Genomic DNA, 21,138 nt, shown 5'->3' on the forward strand with positions numbered 1-21,138 from the left:
CCCTGGTATTAGTTCTGTCAGATACCAATCACATATGTGGAAGTTTTGGTATAAGTGCATTTTATAGATATACTGTGTATTTGTGTGTTCTCTGAATTGTTGTCTGTTGTTATATCTGGACCCTGTGTCTGCAAATAAAGTTGATGATACCGTCAAAAAATCATACCGCTGCATCCCTAAGTGGATAAGCCCTGCAGTGGAAGCCCTGTCTACAGCAGTGGTGTGAGAGGGCTGGGTATCACTCACCTGAGTTGCTAAAGATAGAGTGGATAAGCCCTGCAGTGGAGGCCCTGTCTACAGCAGTGGTGTGAGAGGGCTGGGTATCACTCACCTGAGTTGCTAAAGATAGAGTGGATAAGCCCTGCAGTGGAGGCCCTGTCTACAGCAGTGGTGTCAGAGGGCTGGGTATCACTCACCTGAGTTGCTAAAGATAGAGTGGATAAGCCCTGCAGTGGAGGTCCTGTCTACAGCAGTGGTGTGAGAGGCGCTGGTTGTTCGGGGTGCAGGCCAGCCCTGGCTGCTGCGGCCTCCCCTGGCAGGCTCACCCCTCCGTGCGTCCAGGCCGTCGTAGTGCTGCTGGGGCTTGTGGCTGCCGGGGCCAGGGGCGGAGGGGGCCGTGCGGCCGTGGGCGGGGCTCCTGCGCCCCAGGCCGGGGGCCGGGGCGGTGGGGGCGGAGGCTGGGGCCGACGGGGAGGATTGTGTCGCTTGTTCCACGGTGGGGCTCTTCCGCAGGGGGTCCAGGCTGGGGCTGCTACGACCTGGGGCCAAAGATAGGACAGGGAGGGGAGAGGAGGGTGGTGGAGGTTAGTACACACTCCTCACAGCTACTACTGAACCACATCATAATCATTAGTCAGCATTGACAGACAGAGGTCACTCATGCCGATTGGAGAAAAGAGAAACAATAACTCAAACAACTCTGGGCACATTTCCTAGAAACAGACTAGACCGAGCTTGGAGCTGAACCTCAATTTAAGCGAAGCTCTCTAAAGCAATGTTGTCAAAGTGGGGTCCGGGGATGCCCAAGGGTCCTTGATTACTTGATTACTGTGGACAATATTGCGATTTGCGATTGTGATATAATAAACAAATGGTAACTATGGATAGGTTTTTGATGGTATGATAACCTTGGACAAAAATACCACTGTTTCACGGTATCACAGATAAAATAGCTACATGAAATATATTAAAATTCTAAATTGATTAAAAAAGTAAATAAATAAAACAATTTGAAATAAAATTCTTTCAAAAAATATAAAACATTTTATGAAGAGAATACAGCATTTTTTTTTTACAATAAAATCTTGACAAATTATATAGCCATGTACTCTTCAGAACATCCTGTGATATCAGTCTATGTTTGAGACATTTGCCCGTTTCAAATATTAATATAAACTGCAGCACTGTGTTACAGCACATAGGCTGTACATGTAAGATGGCCCAGACTGCAAAGTTAGTTACATCACATGTCTGCCCAGTAATATGAGTAATACACACCCAGTTTATTTCTTTTGTCGCGACCAATTACAGTCAGATGGCCTTAAACGCCACACTCACGTGACGTGACTCTTCTTTTCTTTTTAGAGAGACAGAGTGAGAGTGAGTTATGTGCAGACTTTACGTGCAGACCCTGAAGGGTGCTTCTGCAGCTCTGAGTGATTTCCCTGCTCTCACAGTCACACACCTGGCACCTGTGTCAGTGTAGAGTCACACACCTGGCACCTGTGTCAGTGCAGAGTCACACACCTGGCACCTGCGTCAGTGCAGAGTCACACACCTGGCACCTGTGTCAGTGCAGAGTCACACACCTGGCACCTGTGTCAGTGTAGAGTCACACACCTGGCACCTGTGTCAGTGTAGAGTCACACACCTGGCACCTGTGACAGTGCAGAGTCACACACCTGGCACCTGTGACAGTGCAGAGTCACACACCTGGCACCTGTGTCAGTGTAGAGTCACACACCTGGCACCTGTGACAGTGCAGAGTCACACACCTGGCACCTGTGTCAGTGTAGAGTCACACACCTGGCACCTGTGACAGTGCAGAGTCACACACCTGGCACCTGTGTCAGTGCAGAGTCACACACCTGGCACCTGTGACAGTGCAGAGTCACACACCTGGCACATGTGACAGTGCAGAGTCACACACCTGGCACCTGTGTCAGTGTAGAGTCACACACCTGGCACCTGTGTCAGTGTAGAGTCACACACCTGGCACCTGTGACAGTGCAGAGTCACACACCTGGCACCTGTGTCAGTGCAGAGTCACACACCTGGCACCTGTGACAGTGCAGAGTCACACACCTGGCACCTGTGTCAGTGCAGAGTCACACACCTGGCACCTGTGTCAGTGTCAGTGCAGAGTCACACACCTGGCACCTGTGACAGTGCAGAGTCACACACCTGTCACCTGTGTCAGTGTAGAGTCACACACCTGGCACCTGTGTCAGTGCAGAGTCACACACCTGGCACCTGTGACAGTGTCAGTGTAGAGTCACACACCTGGCACCTGCGTCAGTGTAGAGTCACACACCTGGCACCTGTGACAGTGCAGAGTCACACACCTGGCACCTGTGTCAGTGCAGAGTCACACACCTGGCACCTGTGACAGTGCAGAGTCACACACCTGGCACCTGCGTCAGTGCAGAGTCACACACCTGGCACCTGTGTCAGTGCAGAGTCACACACCTGGCACCTGTGACAGTGCAGAGTCACACACCTGGCACCTGTGTCAGTGTAGAGTCACACACCTGGCACCTGTGTCAGTGTAGAGTCACACACCTGGCACCTGCGTCAGTGTAGAGTCACACACCTGGCACCTGTGTCAGTGTAGAGTCACACACCTGGCACCTGTGTCAGTGTAGAGTCACACACCTGGCACCTGTGACAGTGCAGAGTCACACACCTGGCACCTGTGTCAGTGTAGAGTCACACACCTGGCACCTGTGACAGTGCAGAGTCACACACCTGGCACCTGTGTCAGTGCAGAGTCACACACCTGGCACCTGTGACAGTGCAGAGTCACACACCTGGCACATGTGACAGTGCAGAGTCACACACCTGGCACCTGTGTCAGTGTAGAGTCACACACCTGGCACCTGTGTCAGTGTAGAGTCACACACCTGGCACCTGTGTCAGTGCAGAGTCACACACCTGGCACCTGTGACAGTGCAGAGTCACACACCTGGCACCTGTGTCAGTGTAGAGTCACACACCTGGCACCTGCGTCAGTGTAGAGTCACACACCTGGCACCTGCGTCAGTGTAGAGTCACACACCTGGCACCTCTGTCAGTGTCAGTGCAGAGTCACACACCTGGCACCTGTGTCAGTGCAGAGTCACACACCTGGCACCTGCGTCAGTGTAGAGTCACACACCTGGCACCTGTGTCAGTGTAGAGTCACACACCTGGCACCTGCGTCAGTGTAGAGTCACACACCTGGCACCTGTGTCAGTGTAGAGTCACACACCTGGCACCTGCGTCAGTGTAGAGTCACACACCTGGCACCTGTGTCAGTGTAGAGTCACACACCTGGCACCTGCGTCAGTGTAGAGTCACACACCTGGCACCTGCGTCAGTGTAGAGTCACACACCTGGCACCTGTGTCAGTGTAGAGTCACACACCTGGCACCTGTGTCAGTGTAGAGTCACACACCTGGCACCTGCGTCAGTGTAGAGTCACACACCTGGCACCTGTGTCAGTGTAGAGTCACACACCTGGCACCTGTGACAGTGTCAGTGCAGAGTCACACACCTGGCACCTGTGTCAGTGTCAGTGCAGAGTGACACACCTGGCACCTGTGTCAGTGCAGAGTCACACACCTGGCACCTGTGACAGTGTCAGTGTAGAGTCACACACCTGGCACCTGTGTCAGTGTCAGTGCAGAGTCACACACCTGTCACCTGTGTCAGTGTCAGTGCAGAGTCACACACCTGGCACCTGTGACAGTGTCAGTGCAGAGTCACACACCTGGCACCTGTGTCAGTGTCAGTGCAGAGTCACACACCTGGCACCTGTGTCAGTGCAGAGTCACACACCTGGCACCTGTGACAGTGCAGAGTCAAACACCTGGCACCTGCGTCAGCTCTCCTGCACTCGCTCTTGGCTCCCATTTGGCTTTATTTGTGTAAAGCATTTTGATTAATCTCATATCATACAAGTGCTTTTTACCTCCGCTAAATTGACAGCCTACTTCGGGCGAATCAATCAATCAATCAATCGCTTGCACTTGTTGCCCGACTATTCATTCCAGAATCACGTTTGGTAGCCTATACAGGAGAGCCTTTTACTGTGGATTATTTGTATTAGCATATCATCCAAAGGCAGCATAGCAGTTATATATTATATATATGCCTATTATAAGTTTGAATGATGTGGTACACATTTCCAAAGCGCTGCAGCAATTACGCATGGCAGTCCGCCTTCTTTTAATAACGCCATGTAAAAAACGTGTAATAGCCTACATTCATATTACACATTTTTATCAAAATAGCCTAAGTATTACATTTCCATCAGTTTAAAGTAAAGCAAATATTCCCAGTTTATGAAGGTTATTGTCCTTCTGAAAGTGTATTCCACAAGTCTCCTGTTGATTATTTACTTTGAGCTCAGAGAATTCATCAACGTTATAGGAGAGAGTTGTATGTTGTCATTGAGCCATGATTTCTCTTGTTATGCAGAGGTCAGTAGAGAAGGCGGTCCTTATGCGTCCGAGGTCACATCTCTGTTCAGACACACACATGAATCATCTCTGTTCAGACACACATGAATCATCTCTGTTCAGACACACACATGAATCATCTCTGTTCAGACACACATGAATCATCTCTGTTCAGACACACATGAATCATCTCTGTTCAGACACACACACATGAATCATCTCTGTTCAGACACACACACATGAATCATCTCTGTTCAGACACACACATGAATCACCTCTGTTCAGACACACATGAATCATCTCTGTTCACACACACACATGAATCATCTCTGTTCAGACACACACCTGAATCATCTCTGTTCAGACACACATGAATCATCTCTGTTCAGACACACATGAATCATCACTGTTCAGACACACACACATGAATCATCTCTGTTCAGACACACATGAATCATCTCTGTTCAGACACACACACATGAATCATCTCTGTTCAGACACACATGAATCATCACTGTTCAGACACACACACATGAATCATCTCTGTTCAGACACACATGAATCATCACTGTTCAGACACACACATGAATCATCTCTGTTCAGACACACACCTGAATCATCACTGTTCAGACACACACACATGAATCATCTCTGTTCAGACACACACACATGAATCATCTCTGTTCAGACACACACACATGAATCATCTCTGTTCAGACACACACACATGAATCATCTCTGTTCAGACACACACCTGAATCATCTCTGTTCAGACACACATGAATCATCACTGTTCAGACACACACACATGAATCACCTCTGTTCAGACACACACACATGAATCATCTCTGTTCAGACACACACCTGAATCATCTCTGTTCAGACACACACATGAATCATCTCTGTTCAGACACACACATGAATCATCTCTGTTCAGACACACATGAATCATCACTGTTCAGACACACACACATGAATCACCTCTGTTCAGACACACACACATGAATCATCTCTGTTCAGACACACACACATGAATCATCTCTGTTCAGACACACACACATGAATCATCTCTGTTCAGACACACACATGAATCATCTCTGTTCAGACACACATGAATCATCTCTGTTCAGACACACACCTGAATCATCTCTGTTCAGACACACATGAATCATCTCTGTTCAGACACACACCTGAATCATCTCTGTTCAGACACACATCAATCATCTCTGTTCAGACACACATCAATCATCTCTGTTCAGACACACACATGAATCATCTCTGTTCAGACACACATGAATCATCTCTGTTCAGACACACATCAATCATCTCTGTTCAGACACACACCTGAATCATCTCTGTTCAGACACACATGAATCATCTCTGTTCAGACACACACACATGAATCATCTCTGTTCAGACACACATGAATCATCTCTGTTCAGACACACATGAATCATCTCTGTTCAGACACACACACCTGAATCACTGCTGTTCAGACACACCTGAATCATCTCTGTTCAGACACACACATGAATCATCTCTGTTCAGACACACAAACATGAATCACCGCTGTTCAGACACACACACATGAATCATCACTGTTCAGACACACACACATGAATCATCACTGTTCAGACACACACACGAATCGGAGCTGATGCGAGGCGGCCCACCTCCGAAGGTGGCCTGAGGCGGTCGGATTTCAATGCGCATTGGGTGCGTTCAGACCTGTACTTTACTGAGATCGGAGCGCCAGAGATCAGAGCTGGGCCGAGTTAGTGCAAGGTCCGAACGGGCTCTAATTTGTGTCAGTTTAGGGGTCCTTGATGTGGAAAAGGTTTGAGAACTATATCCAGGGATGCAAACGCATGTATGGAAGCTGAAAACAACGAGCAAGCTCCATAACATTTCGCGTCTGGGAAGGTTCTAAACTTGATTTCACTTGATCTGAAAACTCTATTAGATTTGTCTTGGCAAATCTCTTGTTAGGGTAGAATATTCATTGTGTAAGTGATCAAGGCAAATGGGGTAAATATCAGTACCACCCGTGTGGTGACTAGTCGTGTGGTGACTAGTCACACAGACCCGTGTGGTGACTAGTCACACAGACCCGTGTGGTGACTAGTCACACAGACCCGTGATTTCCCTTTTAACCCTCTTTGTACGGGTCCTTTACCTTCAGTTACAAGGGTACCCACAGACCGCGAGTCAGAGGGGCGAGCAGAGCCAAGTGCACTGCTCTGACACTGCTCTGACACTGGGTTCTGCTCTGACACTGGGTTCTGCTCTGACACTGGGTTCACTGCTCTGACACTGGGTTCTGCTCTGACACTGGGTTGTGGCTGTTCTTGCTCTGACACTGGGTTCTGCTCTGACACTGGGTTGTGGCTGTTCTTGCTCTGACACTGGGTTGTGGCTGTTCTTGCTCTGACACTGGGTTGTGGCTGTTCTTGCTCTGACACTGCTCTGACACTGGGTTGTGGCTGTTCTTGCTCTGACACTGGGTTGTGGCTGTTCTTGCTCTGACACTGGGTTGTGGCTGTTCTTGCTCTGACACTGCTCTGACACTGGGTTGTGGCTGTTCTTGCTCTGACACTGCTCTGACACTGGGTTGTGGCTGTTCTTGCTCTGACACTGGGTTGTGGCTGTTCTTGCTCTGACACTGCTCTGACACTGGGTTGTGGCTGTTCTTGCTCTGACACTGGGTTGTGGCTGTTCTTGCTCTGACACTGCTCTGACACTGGGTTGTGGCTGTTCTTGCTCTGACACTGGGTTGTGGCTGTTCTTGCTCTGACACTGCTCTGACACTGGGTTGTGGCTGTTCTTGCTCTGACACTGCTCTGACACTGGGTTGTGGCTGTTCTTGCTCTGACACTGGGTTGTGGCTGTTCTTGCTCTGACACTGCTCTGACACTGGGTTGTGGCTGTTCTTGCTCTGACACTGGGTTGTGGCTGTTCTTGCTCTGACACTGCTCTGACACTGGGTTGTGGCTGTTCTTGCTCTGACACTGCTCTGACACTGGGTTCTGCTCTGACACTGGGTTCTGCTCTGACACTGGGTTGTGGCTGTTCTTGTGTCGCTCACAAAGGAGGGCACTGATCGTCCTGTGTGGGGAGGAACAGCAGGAATACAGGGTCGAGGGCAATTACACTCTCGGTTCCTTTACATTCGCTGCACTGCGCCCCAGTGTACCTATAGGCTATCTTTGAGGCAGATAATGTTGTAGCCAAAACTATTTGTGTGACAGCCATATCTGCACCTTATTGACTGTGAAGTAAATGTAGAGGAGGAAAGCAAAGGCCTCGGCCACTTGAGGACACGCAGCCATGAGTCAAATTACCTCCTGGGTTCCTGTAGCATGCCCAACATGGTCTGAGGGCCACACAGCGACCCTGAACCCGTGGATAGCATGCCAGATTTTAACTCTTTCACAGCCAGACCCATAAAACAGTCATTAAATGTGAGCACAGGAGAAGGGAACATTTTGCTACAAAACGTGTCTTTTGCAGTAGATACATAACTTAGTTCCTGTCCCAACATGTAGACCCAAGGTGTTGTTCTTACCGACACCAACAGCACCAAACTGGGGGGAAACCAGGGGGCTGGTGCTGAACTGGTTGTAGGCGGGAGCCGGGGCCCGGTTGAAGAGGCCATAGGAGCCAGCGGACTGGAATGGGGCCGGGGCAGTGGCAGCAGCAGGCAAGGGGGTTGTACCCAAGGAGGACTAAAGAAAAACAGCGTTGGTGAATATTTAGAAACATATTTTGAAAGAAACACACACCTGGCAATGGCATCCACGCCTGTTGTATAAATTCTAAGATGTGCCTAAATAAGATTGCACGACACGGAGTGAGAAAGCACCTGGACGATGGCAGGGTCCTGGGGCAGAGAGCATGTTGGCTTGGGCGGCTCGCACACCGTCAGGTCCTTGATGTCGCTGCCGCGGAAGATGATGTACTCAAAGGTGTCATCTCGAGGCGGGATGGGCCTATCGGTGGGCCGATCCTCCGTGCCAAAGGAGCGGACTAGCAAGAAGATGCACATGAATCACACTCCGTTAAAATCAGTGTACTTTCCTGACAAACTCTGTTGCACGAGCTAATGCCTAAGTAGAGCTAAGGCCACTGAGATAGAAATGTCATTCAATAGTTCTAAGCTGCTGTTGGTAAACCAGGTGAGATGTGGGCGCACTCGGTGACGTCAGACTTTTCAGCACTGCCAGTTTTGGGAGGATGAACAGCTGTTTCGCTAGCAAATACAGTTGACTGCAAACTTAGTGTCAGCGTCTGTTCTGTTTAGCTACATAAACATTCCCTATCGGATTTGCATTGACAACTCGCTTGTGCAAAAGAGCCACTCTGCTGCAGGCATTACTTACATGCAGCTACATATTTACCCAGCTAACATAGCGAGTTAACTTGGCAAGCTGACTCATGTTGCAAAGTAACTCAGATCATCATTCGTTCTATGTGCTACATGACTTCAAAGCTAAATATGGCTATATAATGTGCTCTTTAATTTCTTTAAATAACGTCGTTAGCGTTGACTGCTTTCAATCTTCGACTGGCCACAGTAACATACATTTATCTGTCTAGATAGGAGCATACGATAGGACATCACGTTCACAATGTAGCGTTAGCTTGCTGCTGGATTGACTAACAACGTTATCTTACATTAGCAAGTTAACGCTAGCAGCAATGTCATCAATTTCAAGTTCTGACTGGAATAATAACCTTGTAAGGCAGCTGGATTCCAACATACACCAAACTGTATAGCGTGCGTTAGACAGAAAACCACATTTGGATGGCCATTTGAATAATCGGAGAAAATACTAGACACTCGCAGACAGCTGGTGACGTGAGGTACACAAACTAATTCTAGCTAGTGTTTAGCAGCGTTAGCCAGCTAGCTAGCTACCTTTCGCAAGTGCGACAGTGGAGTTTTCCGTATCAATAGTGTAGAGGATTCCTTCATAGCGGATCCCGGCCTTGGAGATGAGGCTGATTTTGCTGCCCAGGTAGGGCGTCCCTCCGCTCATGCTGTCTCCCTGCCTGCGCTCGGCAGTCTGCAGGCTCACACAGCTGATTCGACGCCCCTTCCTTCCAAACCCTGCAGTGAACTGAAGGAATGATCGCTCCAACTTTCCCTGCTTTCTGTTTCTTCCAACTCGCGATTCACCACTACAACATGGCTACCTCATTTTCCATCGAATGGTGTTCTAACCGCGGGGGTTAATGGGAAATCATACTATCGCGCGTTTACACGCACGACTGTGGAGGCTAGATCTGTGCAGGATAGAAGAGCAAACACCAATAAACACCCTAGCATTCGATTTTTGCTGCTTTGTCGAAAAATGCTACCGCCGCATTAACCGATAGGGTCTGTCTATCGATTTGCGCTACCCTATCAAAAAATGCTACTTTTTATGTAATGGGTAGTGTATTTTGATGGATCAAATACTCAACATGCCATTTTATCAATTTTAAATCAATATTTCAGGGGTAGCATAATTTGATAGTCCAGTAACATCCTATCAAATAATGCTCCCGTCACTTTGCGCACGCGCAGAATCACAAAGTAGCAGTTCTCGACGGGAAGTAGAAATCGACAGAACACCGGGCATACCTGTGCCATAAACAAGCTGTTTCGGCAAAGGAGAAGTGCCGCTGCTCACTAACATGGATTTCAACAAATGTGTGAAGATTTTTTTTTTTTTTTACAGAAATAAGCCTTTCGTGTGCATAGATAAAGTATTGGGTATTTTATTTCAACTCGTGAAAAATGTATGTGTTGTTTATATTTTTCCGTGTGGCATCCGGTCATTCGTCTCGGCTTCCGTACTCTCACTCTCATGTGACGTCTCTTCTGCTTATTCTATTTCTACGGTGCAAAACAACACGGGTCCTCCGCGCATGCGTACATTCTAAAATACGATTTGCACAACGGTCCAACATCAAAGATGGCGGGAGCCTCCGACCCACTGGAGGACATGCTCTTCAATGAGGTGGATGAGAAAGCAGTTAGCGACTTAGTTGGCTCTCTGGAATCACAACTCGGTCATCAAAAGACTCCCAACGCTTCCTATTCCGACATCAAACGAGACGGAGCTGCGGGCGCGGGCGGTCAGTTCTCAGGGAAAGTGCGTGATCAAGTGGGGTCTCTGGAGCCACAGCAGCCACAACAAGGGCATCCAAAAGCGGGGTTAAACCAGGAACAACCCGGCGCTAATGAGCCTCTCTCGGGCAAAACCCTCACCTCTACCTCTACTGTCTCCACCGGGGCCGCAGTGAACGCTGGAGCCGGTCTACAAACACTTGGAGCATCTCCTCCTACTGTTTCTCCCGCACCAGGAGCCGTAACTTTGCCCAGCACTCAGCCCGCTGCTGCTAGCTTCAACAGGGCTGCTGCTCCGGCTCCCAGCACCCCGAGCCTCCTCGCAGCAGCGGCGGCAGTCAGGACCGCTTCCCCCGGACTACAAAGTTTAAACGGGAACACTGGAGCGGTGAAGTTGGTCAACTCGCCCGCTGTCCCTCCTCAAGCCGCGGCCAGCAGTGTTATCAGTGCTGTCAGCGCTGCTGGGAGCTCCAATATTATTGTGTCCATGGCTTCGCAACAGCCCAGTTTCCCCCTACCTCAGCCCGCCGCTATGGCGTTGCAGAGGCACCCCAGCCCGGTGGCCGGCGTGTCCCAGAACGGAATGGACCCCAAGGGCGCCCCTCTGGTTCCCCAGGGCGCCCCTTGCCCGGCAGCCGCCACATCTCAGGTCCTGAACCACAACAACCCTCTGATGCACAGCAAGATGTTGGTGGCCAACCAGCCCGGGTCTGGCAGCTCTGTCATCCTGGGCAGCACCCCACTGCCTGCAGTCAGCTCTCCCATGAGCCAGCATCAGACTGGGACCAGTGCCGCTGTGACGCTGGCCGCTGGCGTGAAGCCGGCGGTCAACGGAGTGGGCCAGCCTGCCGTGACTATAGTGAGGCAGCCTGGCCCTCCTGTGATGACCACTTCCATCCAGCAGCAGAGACCCGGACTGGTGGCAAACCCCCCCAGGATACCCGCTCCCCAGCCACAGCTGGCTGTCAGGCCCCCGCAGCAGACCACCATCCAGCTGCCTCCTGGCTTCACCATACCTCCTGGTAAGCAGTCGATGTTACACATTCACTGCCATGAGGGATCACTGCTGGCTACTTATATGGGCTACTTAATATGGCTGTTAAGACCCTGAGCAGAGAGAAGCAGGCTCCCAGTGTTCTTTATGAAAGAGTTGATTAGTCACTAGGAGGGCAAGACACTCACTTTTGAAAATTCACTGGCCAGTGGTGGCCAGTGGCCGCTTGACTTTTACTGTTTGAAAGCCAGATTCCTTAGGAGCACCTCAGCACCTCAGAGCTGGAGGTGCTCAGAAGTCTATGCGTCTCTAAGGATTAAATGCAAGATTCGGGCTAATGAGATGCTGGATAGTGTTGAGATTTGATGTGCATACCCCCCAAGCACCTAAACAACTCTGTTCAAATAGAATGTGATCTAGGGCTGGGCGAGCAATCAATAGCAATATATATTGGCAATAGACAATTCATCAATATAATAAGAAAATAGTTGAATATATCGATATGTCCTTTGATAATGGAACGCGTTACGAGTGACACACAAACAGCCAATCAAACAGACACATCTTAAAGTTCCCACCCAAACATATTTATTACACAGCTGCAACATTCAATTTGTGTTTTTAATTGTTGTGCTAACATTAAAATTATTGCCGGTGTGCCTTGATAAATAAGCTGGTTCAAAATAAAGTGGTTAAATTCATCCTTTTTTCTCGTGGTCTTCATTAAAAATAGGTCAATAAAAATGATCAATAATTATCGATATCGACTGATATGAAATATTTTATATCGATAAATGTTTTGCCTATATCGCCCAGCCCTAATATGATCTCTAAAACAAGCTTGCTGATCTGCCAAAGTGGCTCCTAGAGGACCCAAATGACCAGCCACAGGCAAAAGTCACCAGCATGAGTCAAAAAGCTGGTTGTAATGTTCCTCCCCAGATGAGGGTGACAGTTGTATTCCTCTGTTTGTCATATCTGTCTGTCAGTGTTTCAGCGTTGGGAGTGAAACATGTGTTGTTGTCAGTGGAATGTGCAGGTGACCGCTTTCCCCTCCCGCAGGTATGGTTCTGGTTCGGACGGAGACGGGCCAGCTGGTGATGGTGCCCCAGCAGGTCCTGGCCCAGGCCCAAGCCAAGACCCAGCAAGGCCAGGCGGTGGCCAACATCTCCCCCCGACCCGCCACCCCCACGGCCGGGGCCGCCATCCGGGTCAGCGCCCCCAGTCCGGTAAGGGCGAGAAACATGGCTGCTTTACCGTTTACCCAGCATCCAAATTTGACTTCTTGGCTCACTTGCCAAGTGGTGGTAAACAAAAAACCCTGGCAAAAATAGTTTCACCACCCAAATAACGAAAATACATTTTCATAGAAGTGTCATCTTACTTGTTGTCAATGCTTTTTTTTGCACATGGAATCTGCTGCTGTGTGAAATATCCAATAAGGAAACAAGAGCATATTTAGTTGTAGCTTAAAACTTCAGACAGAGGTCAGACAGTGTGGTGGTCAGACAGAGTGTGGGTCAGACAGAGTGTGGTGGTCAGACAGAGTGTGTGGTGGTCAGACAGAGTGTGTGGTGGTCAGACAGAGTGTGGTGGTCAGACAGAGTGTGTGGTCAGACAGAGTGTGTGGTGGTCAGACAGAGTGTGTGGTCAGACAGAGTGTGGTGGTCAGACAGAGTGTGGTGGTCAGACAGAGTGTGTGGTGGTCAGACAGAGTGTGTGGTCAGACAGAGTGTGTGGTGGTCAGACAGAGTGTGTGGTGGTCAGACAGAGTGTGGTGGTCAGACAGAGTGTGTGGTGGTCAGACAGAGTGTGGTGGTCAGACAGAGTGTGGTGGTCAGACAGAGTGTGTGGTGGTCAGACAGAGTGTGGTGGTCAGACAGAGTGTGGTGGTCAGACAGAGTGTGTGGTCAGACAGAGTGTGTGGTGGTCAGACAGAGTGTGGTGGTCAGACAGAGTGTGGTGGTCAGACAGAGTGTGTGGTGGTCAGACAGAGTGTGTGGTGGTCAGACAGAGTGTGTGGTGGTCAGACAGAGTGTGTGGTCAGACAGAGTGTGTGGTGGTCAGACAGAGTGTGTGGTGGTCAGACAGAGTGTGTGGTCAGACAGAGTGTGTGGTGGTCAGACAGAGTGTGTGGTCAGACAGAGTGTGGTGGTCAGACAGGTGGTCAGCAAATTGAGAACAGGCAAAGACTGTAACTGAGAAGAGAAAGACTTTCTCTATGTGACTCAAATGTACAGCGGCTCTAAAATGTATTAATCTGCTTGACTTTTTCTTATGCTACGAAATCAGTGTAAGATACATTTCTAATCAGTGTAAGATACATTTCTTTATAAATCAGTAAGATACATTTATAAATCAGTGTAAGATACATTTATAAATCAGTGTAAGATACATTTATAATCAGTGTAACATACATTTCTTTATAAATCAGTAAGATACATTTATAAATCAGTAAGATACATTTATAAATCAGTGTAAGATACATTTATAAATCAGTGTAAGATACATTTATAATCAGTGTAACATACATTTCTTTATAAATCAGTAAGATACATTTATAAATCAGTGTAAAATACATTTATAAATCAGTGTAAGATACATTTATAAATCAGTGTAAGATACATTTCTTTATAAATCAGTGTAAGATACATTTCTTTATAAATCAGTGTAAGATACATTTCTTTATAAATCAGTGTAAGATACATTTATAAATCAGTAAGATACATTTATAAATCAGTGTAAGATACATTTATAAATCAGTGTAAGATACATTTATAAATCAGTGTAAGATACATTTCTTTATAAATCAGTGTAAGATACATTTCTTTATAAATCACAAATCAGTGTAAGATACATTTATAAATCAGTGTAAGATACATTTATAAATCAGTGTAAGATACATTTCTATGGGATTTCTGGTCTAAAATTCATGTAAAGTACTCGTCTATATACTTTCCTTTCTATTCTATTCAATTATGCTCTTTTCTGTGCTAAGTGGAGTGGAAATTAAAGAAATGTATGTCAAAGTATACAATTCCAATAATACATCTAGTTTGAGTACTAGATATACAAACAATACTCAAACTAATATACTGTAGAATACAGGTACTCGCAATACACCGATGGGACATCCTTCCAAAAATGCGGCTTATTCCTGTAACCTACTGAGAGTGACTTTCAAATGAGCATGCAGTGTACAGTATATCCAATGCATAGTATGATAGTGATATGATATATCATGCTTTGCTGTTACATCTCCCGGTCTGTTCTCCCTCCTCCTCAGCAGGCTCCTGGTACGACCCAGACCGTCCGCCTAGCGTCCCCCGGCCAGACCAGAATGGTTCAGTCTCCCTCTCCCTCCACCACAGCTGTACAGGTGGGTGTTTTCCAGGCTTCTGTTCTCCACCCAGTTGCTTGAAATGCTTCAAATTCTAGTAGAACAACATGGAGTCTGTAATGTATCGTCACTGTCATGTAATGTAATGTAATGTAATGTAATGTAATGTAATGGAATGGAGTCTGGACTGAGAGTCAACTCTTTCCTCTTGTGATCTAAACGGGTGTGAAGACGGGAAAAGGTCTCTTACAGCAAAGAGACAGACAAGTCAGACAAGGCAAGTTACAGTCAGGGAGGCTCCAGACAGCTTAAATCACATCTAACCTGGCAGCATGAGAGGCAGGGATTCCGTTAGCCGAGTTTTAGCCGGTATTTGTTGCCATGAGCCGGCAAATTAAAAGAACGTCGGCTCAAGTGGCCGGTTGGAAACATGCCAAATAAATAAATTCCTTATATAAAATAGCCTAATATTGTGTGACCAATCGGCTACAACTTAAATATAGACTTATATCTATATATATGTTCACCCGCTGTTATGTTGAGTGGTTTGGTACAAAAGGGAAACCTATAGCAGACGCTCTTTAACTGTAGTGCCACGCGCCACACTGCAGCATCCCAACTTGACACAGGAGACTGAAATGTGAAAGCAGACATCCCCGGGCCGGTTCTGTTTGAAATGTAACGATGGTCCAGAACAAGATCCAAACAGCCATGAGAAGCCCCCTCAGCGAGGACAAGGTCACAAGGTTGATCGCAACTTGGCTTAAACTTTGCACATGCAGCCGAGCGCTTATATCAGTGAAGTCCTGACGCAAATAAACTTATGGCTGTGATGAAACGGACAGAACCGACCAGCCAGCTGTTATTTTTTTTATATATAATTATTTTTTATAACTGATTCTTTATTTGGATTATTTTTCAAGTTATTTAATTTCACGTTCTTGGATGCAAAGACACATTTAATGTTAAAGGAGCGGTGTGTGGCAGCCTCGCCTCCCTTTGAACTCACAAGCGCAGACCGGAGTGAAGTTATTATTAATATATTAATAGTTATTATTTTTCAAATAAATGGCAACAAAAATGATTTAAAATTAAGATTTCATTTGCTAAAAATATGTTATGCATTTAAGAAATGATTACATCTATCTTTTTTCAATACATTTTGACGAATTGTCGAAAGGGTCAGCTAAAAGTGAATCAACATTTGGCTGGTGGTAACTTCCCTCCTTGGTGGTTCTGTCGGTTCCTCAGAAGCCCGCCACTGCCCCCGGTGGTGCGTCTGTGTCGGTGAAGATGAGCACGCCTCAGAAGCCCCAGACGGTGATCACAGCGGGGGGGCAGGGCCTGGCCAAGCCTGCCGGCGTGCCGTCCACCGTCCCCCTGACCAACACCACGCCCGCTCCCATCGCCTCGCCTGTGCCCAGAGCCACCGTGCTGTCACAGGTGGGTTTACACCAACCTACTCATCAGCTGCTTTAAAGTCAACACACACATGCTTTACACCAACCTACTCATCAGCTGCTTTAAAGTCAACACACACACACATGCTTTACAGAGCTATTGAAGGAATAGTTCATTCTGTCATCTCCTCCCCCTCATGCCAAAAGAAACAGGTGAAATGTGTTAGTCCATATAACACACAGGGAGGTTGCAACACAACTTTGTAGCAGCCATCTCATCTCCAAAACAATATTTGTTGCAAATCAGTCAGCTGTAGTTCAGATTGTCACGTATGGCCCATTTCCACCGCTGGTATCAACGCGGCCCCGCCCAGCTCGTCTCGCTTTTTTGTCTCATTCCACCGATCAAAAACCTGGACAGCCCGGGTTGAGTCGAGTTTGAGTCGTGCTAGTTTTGGTCCCTGCTTTGTTGAGGTTCCAGCCGGTACCATACGGTGACGTGAAAACACTGCAGACGACTGATTGGTCAGGCAGAATCGTGTTTACTGTATCTACTGTCAATGCTGGATACCAGTTTAGTGGGACTTACCTTCTCTTCTGTTATTTCCATCAGTCTTTTGTGTTGCTTCCTTCGGCTCTGGTGAAATAAAATCGATCTCCTTGTTCAGCCTTAATTTTTTTCGTTTTTCGTTTTTATTTATTTAGCCTTAACATGACGGTGGTTTTCAATTGTTTTGAGAGAGAAAAAGTCAGCTGCTCGGGAACCCCTTGCAGTTGTGTGCTACGTCGGCTCTGCTAGGCCGGAGGCGGGGGTTTAGTGAAGCAGCTGCCTTTCCTGGTGAGAGGCCGCCGGGGTAGAGGCTTCCCTTCTCCCCGTAGCGTAACCCCCGTCCCTCATGCAGCGTATGCATGTGAGTTTGAGTAACACAAATTGATATCCATTCTCCTGGCCGATGATCTCATTGCCCATGTAGGTCATATAGAGACACCATGCACCAATATTTCATAACCAGTTTAAAAGTTCCATGTATGGATTTAATTTTAACTTTATAGTCTACTTGGGCTATGGGCAGTGTTTGGAATAACGCCGTTTAAAAGAACGGCGTTAGGTAACGCTGTTATTTTTTCAGTAACGGGGTAATCTAACTAATTACTGTTTCCGTCGTTACAACGCCGTTATCGTTACTGAACGCTAAATGCGGTGCGTTACTATGAAATGATTGAGTAAACTACCCGTAGCCTACACTAGTGTTGTCAAGTGAGGAGACCGGGTGGGTTATAACGAGATAAACGATTATGATTGGCTAAGGCAGAGTCATGTGTTTCATGGTAGCCAATCGGAGCCAGTGTTACACACGAGCCAGGAGTCAGGACACGGGCGACACACACACACAGACACACCAAACGGATTCGAGGAAGCAGCAGAAATGGCGAGTCCGGAGTAGAGAGCTGCGCGGGGCTGAAATTTCGGCCCGAGCCCTCCCCGGCCCGTGACATGCAGACCCGTGCCCGATCCAGCCCGTTGCGAGGCCCGAAGCCAATATTACGATATAATGACACATCTCTCTCCCTCTCTGTTCCGCGTGCTGCGTCGCCGCGTGGCCGTCCTGCGCAGCCTCTCTCTGTCTGTCTCTCTGACTCTCTCTCTCTCTCTCTCTCTCTGTGTTCGGGAGCTGTCCGCTCGCTGTACATGGACGGACAGGGTCTGTGTGTGGCTATGGGAGTGTCTGTGCACCTCTCCTCCTCTTTGTCTGACTGCTCCGCTGTGTAAAATCAAGCGAGTACGCTAATACAACATTATTTAATTGAATTATTGAAACGGCCCGACCCCGGACCTATTAATTAAAAATAAATAAAAAACAAGCCCGGCCTCGGCCCGTTTTGGTCGGCCCAAGGGGCCCGTGAGGGTACCCTCAGGTTTGCAGCAATCCATGAAAATTTGGCATTTTCAAGGTGGAGATAACGCAAATAGTTACTTTCCCTGGTAACTAGTTACTTTTATTATAGAGTAATTCAGTTACTAACTCAGTTACTTTTTGGAACAAGTAGTGAGTAACTATAACTAATTACTTTTTTAAAGTAACGTTCCCAACACTGGCTATGGGCGGAGGGCAGATATGCGGTCGCTATGACGACCAGGTGTGGGCGGAGGCGAGTAAACTTGCTGTGGAAGCAAAGTCTATATCAAGGAGAGACGAGTAAGGCCAGGTAGAGTAGAGCTGTACTTATATGTGGTGGAAATGAGCCATAAATGATGGTGTAAAGATAGGTCCTTTTGGAACTCTGAAGAACTGGTCTCCACTGACTTCAGTTGTTTTGGAGAAGGACAAACTTCACCTGTGCTTCATTTGGCATGAGGGGGAGGAGCTAACTTCACCTGTGCTTCATTTGGCATGAGGGGGAGGAGCTAACTTCACCTGTGTTTCATTTGGCATGAGGGGGAGGAGATGATGACAGCATTCAAAGTTTTGGGTGAACCATTCCTTTAAATATAGTTAAAGATGAGAGACAAAATAAGCTCATCACAACAAAAGTCAGTAATGTCATCAGTAACATCCACTGATAATGTCATCAGCTTATCCACTGATAAACTGTTCATTCCTGAGCTGTTGCCCTTTCAAGTCTGCTCCATTCAATGATTTATGATTTCACAGGAGATGCAGGAAAACGTCAAGAAATGCAAGAACTTCCTGGCCACGCTGATCAAGCTGGCGTCCCACAACTCCCCCTCCCCAGACACATCCAAGAATGTGAAAAGTCTGGTGCAGGATCTACTCGTAAGTCCAGATGTTCAGTTGATTTTATTTATTTTATCATTTATTTATTTCAGGTTTTCAGGTTGTTTTAGTCCATGTTGGATTTCCACCGATTGCTTGGCTAACAATACCTTTTAATGTCTCTTTGTTCAGGATGTTAAGATTGAGCTAATGATAACGTAACGTCTCTTTGTTCAGGATGCTAAGATTGAGCTAATGATACCTTAATGTCTCTTTGTTCAGGATGCTAAGATTGAGCCTGAGGAGTTCACCAGTCGGCTGCAGGCTGAGCTGAAGTCCTCCCCACAACCCTACCTCATCCCCTTCCTCAAGGTACCTCATCCCAGTGCTATTTTATTTTATTTTATTAATTTATTTTTTACGTTTTTAGCGGGGGGATCCTATCTGGACGAAACCCCAGAGGAGCACGGGGAGAACATGCAAACTCCACAGAGAAAGGTCCTTTTTGACGAGCCCACCTGGGCAGTAGGCACTGAGGACATGGGAATGGGGACACACCCTCAGCGCCCACAGCGTCCCAGGCGGGAATCGAACCCAGTCAACCCATCTCTGTCTGTGGAGAGAGATGGTGTCGTCTCTGTCTACGCCAGACCGCTGTGTCAAAAGATAAACAGATAAAATACAGTCAATCACACTCGGGAAAACAATTGTGAGGTTACACTGCAGGGCAATCACACCGCAGTGCAATCACCGATTGTTGCTTAGTGAAGCCGGAAGCGCTCCTTCAGCTGAAATATTGTAAAATTGGACAGTATTACTAATCGTTAGAGATAGATGAGATCCACATGATTGATTGATTGATTGAATGAATAACTCACTCACCAACTCAATGACTCACTCACTTCCTCACATACATCATTATTGGATTAATCAATCAAACCTTGAAAGAATCCTCCTCATAATATTTAAGTGTTTCTTTCTCTCCACAGAAAAGCCTTCCCGCCCTTCGCCAGTCTCTGCTGAACAACCAGCAGGCTCTCACCCTCAGCACCAACGCCGCCGCGGCCGCACAGATGGCCAGCGCCGGTGCTGCCCCCGGTGCTGCCCCCTGTGCTGCCCCCACCACCATCAGACCGCGGCTTCCCAGCAGCCCCGTCACCAGCTCCGTCAGGCTGAGCGCGCCACTCCAAAACCAAGCCTTGGTATGATGATTTAGACATTTCAGATTTGACCTTTTAACACATTCACTGCCAGACGTTTTTTTTTTACTGTAGGTAGGTTGTGCCAGAGGGTTTTTTTGAGGATTCTGGCTCATCTTTCAAGACCCGAGGATTCTTTTCTGCTAAGATTTTGTGAACACACAATATCTCAAAAGAACTAATAGAATGTGTGCTTTCTCTGTCTAAAAGAGTTAGTTTGTAGAGTTAGTAGTTATGTAAGCATTAGCAGTTGAATACAGCATGGTTTCAGCGTCAGAAAAATTATTCCGAGATAAACGGCTTTTTGTGAAATTCGATAGAACAGTCACTTTAACCATTCATTTTTGGCATCAGTAAGACGTCAGACATCTAAACAATAGTTTTGAACAGTAATTTCCTCCATAACAGCAGGAAACCCCCCTCTGCTTCCAACTCCTCCCTCCGTGGGCGTTCTTGTTGGCTGCAGCGGCCGTGTCACAAGCTTGTCACCAGTCTCACTGCTTTGCTGCTGCTGCTGCCTGTCTGCGCGGCCGCTGTTTGAGGAAGTCTGGATGGACTCGCTCGCTTCTTGGAGTTTTGGTTGAGAGCTTTGAAGAAGCTTTTGCGATTCTGGTCATATTTATGCTGCGTGTTTCAAAGTGTGTTCCACCTGTAATCTATTATGCAAATTTGCAATCCCGCATCGCCAGCAATCAGCGCGAAAACGAAAGCG

At 47.4% G+C, this 21,138-nt stretch overlaps 2 protein-coding genes across 2 annotated transcripts in view; one reads left to right on the forward strand and one right to left on the reverse strand.

Moving 5' to 3' along the window:
• Positions 1–9,819, reverse strand: part of lsm14aa (LSM14A mRNA processing body assembly factor a) — a 30,089-nt gene extending 20,270 nt beyond the window's left edge. The window contains exons 1-4 of the mRNA XM_083662857.1: positions 9,580–9,819; positions 8,524–8,687; positions 8,227–8,386; positions 417–758 (exon numbers count right to left, since the gene is read on the reverse strand). Of these exons, the coding sequence (XP_083518983.1) occupies positions 417–758; positions 8,227–8,386; positions 8,524–8,687; positions 9,580–9,700 (787 nt within the window). The 5' untranslated portion in view covers positions 9,701–9,819. The remainder of the gene's footprint in view (positions 1–416; positions 759–8,226; positions 8,387–8,523; positions 8,688–9,579) is intronic.
• Positions 9,820–10,621: 802 nt separating this feature from the next.
• Positions 10,622–21,138, forward strand: part of LOC310800475 (transcription initiation factor TFIID subunit 4-like) — a gene marked incomplete at its 5' end in the record, with an annotated part of 35,230 nt that continues 24,713 nt past the window's right edge. The window contains 7 exons of the mRNA XM_083663074.1: positions 10,622–11,798; positions 12,833–12,999; positions 15,057–15,149; positions 16,362–16,553; positions 19,165–19,287; positions 19,510–19,599; positions 20,217–20,429. Of these exons, the coding sequence (XP_083519200.1) occupies positions 10,622–11,798; positions 12,833–12,999; positions 15,057–15,149; positions 16,362–16,553; positions 19,165–19,287; positions 19,510–19,599; positions 20,217–20,429 (2,055 nt within the window). The remainder of the gene's footprint in view (positions 11,799–12,832; positions 13,000–15,056; positions 15,150–16,361; positions 16,554–19,164; positions 19,288–19,509; positions 19,600–20,216; positions 20,430–21,138) is intronic.

The sequence above is a fragment of the Poromitra crassiceps genome, assembly GCF_964638095.1.
Source record: "Poromitra crassiceps genome assembly, chromosome: 30".
In the NCBI taxonomy this organism is placed as follows: domain Eukaryota; kingdom Metazoa; phylum Chordata; class Actinopteri; order Beryciformes; family Melamphaidae; genus Poromitra; species Poromitra crassiceps.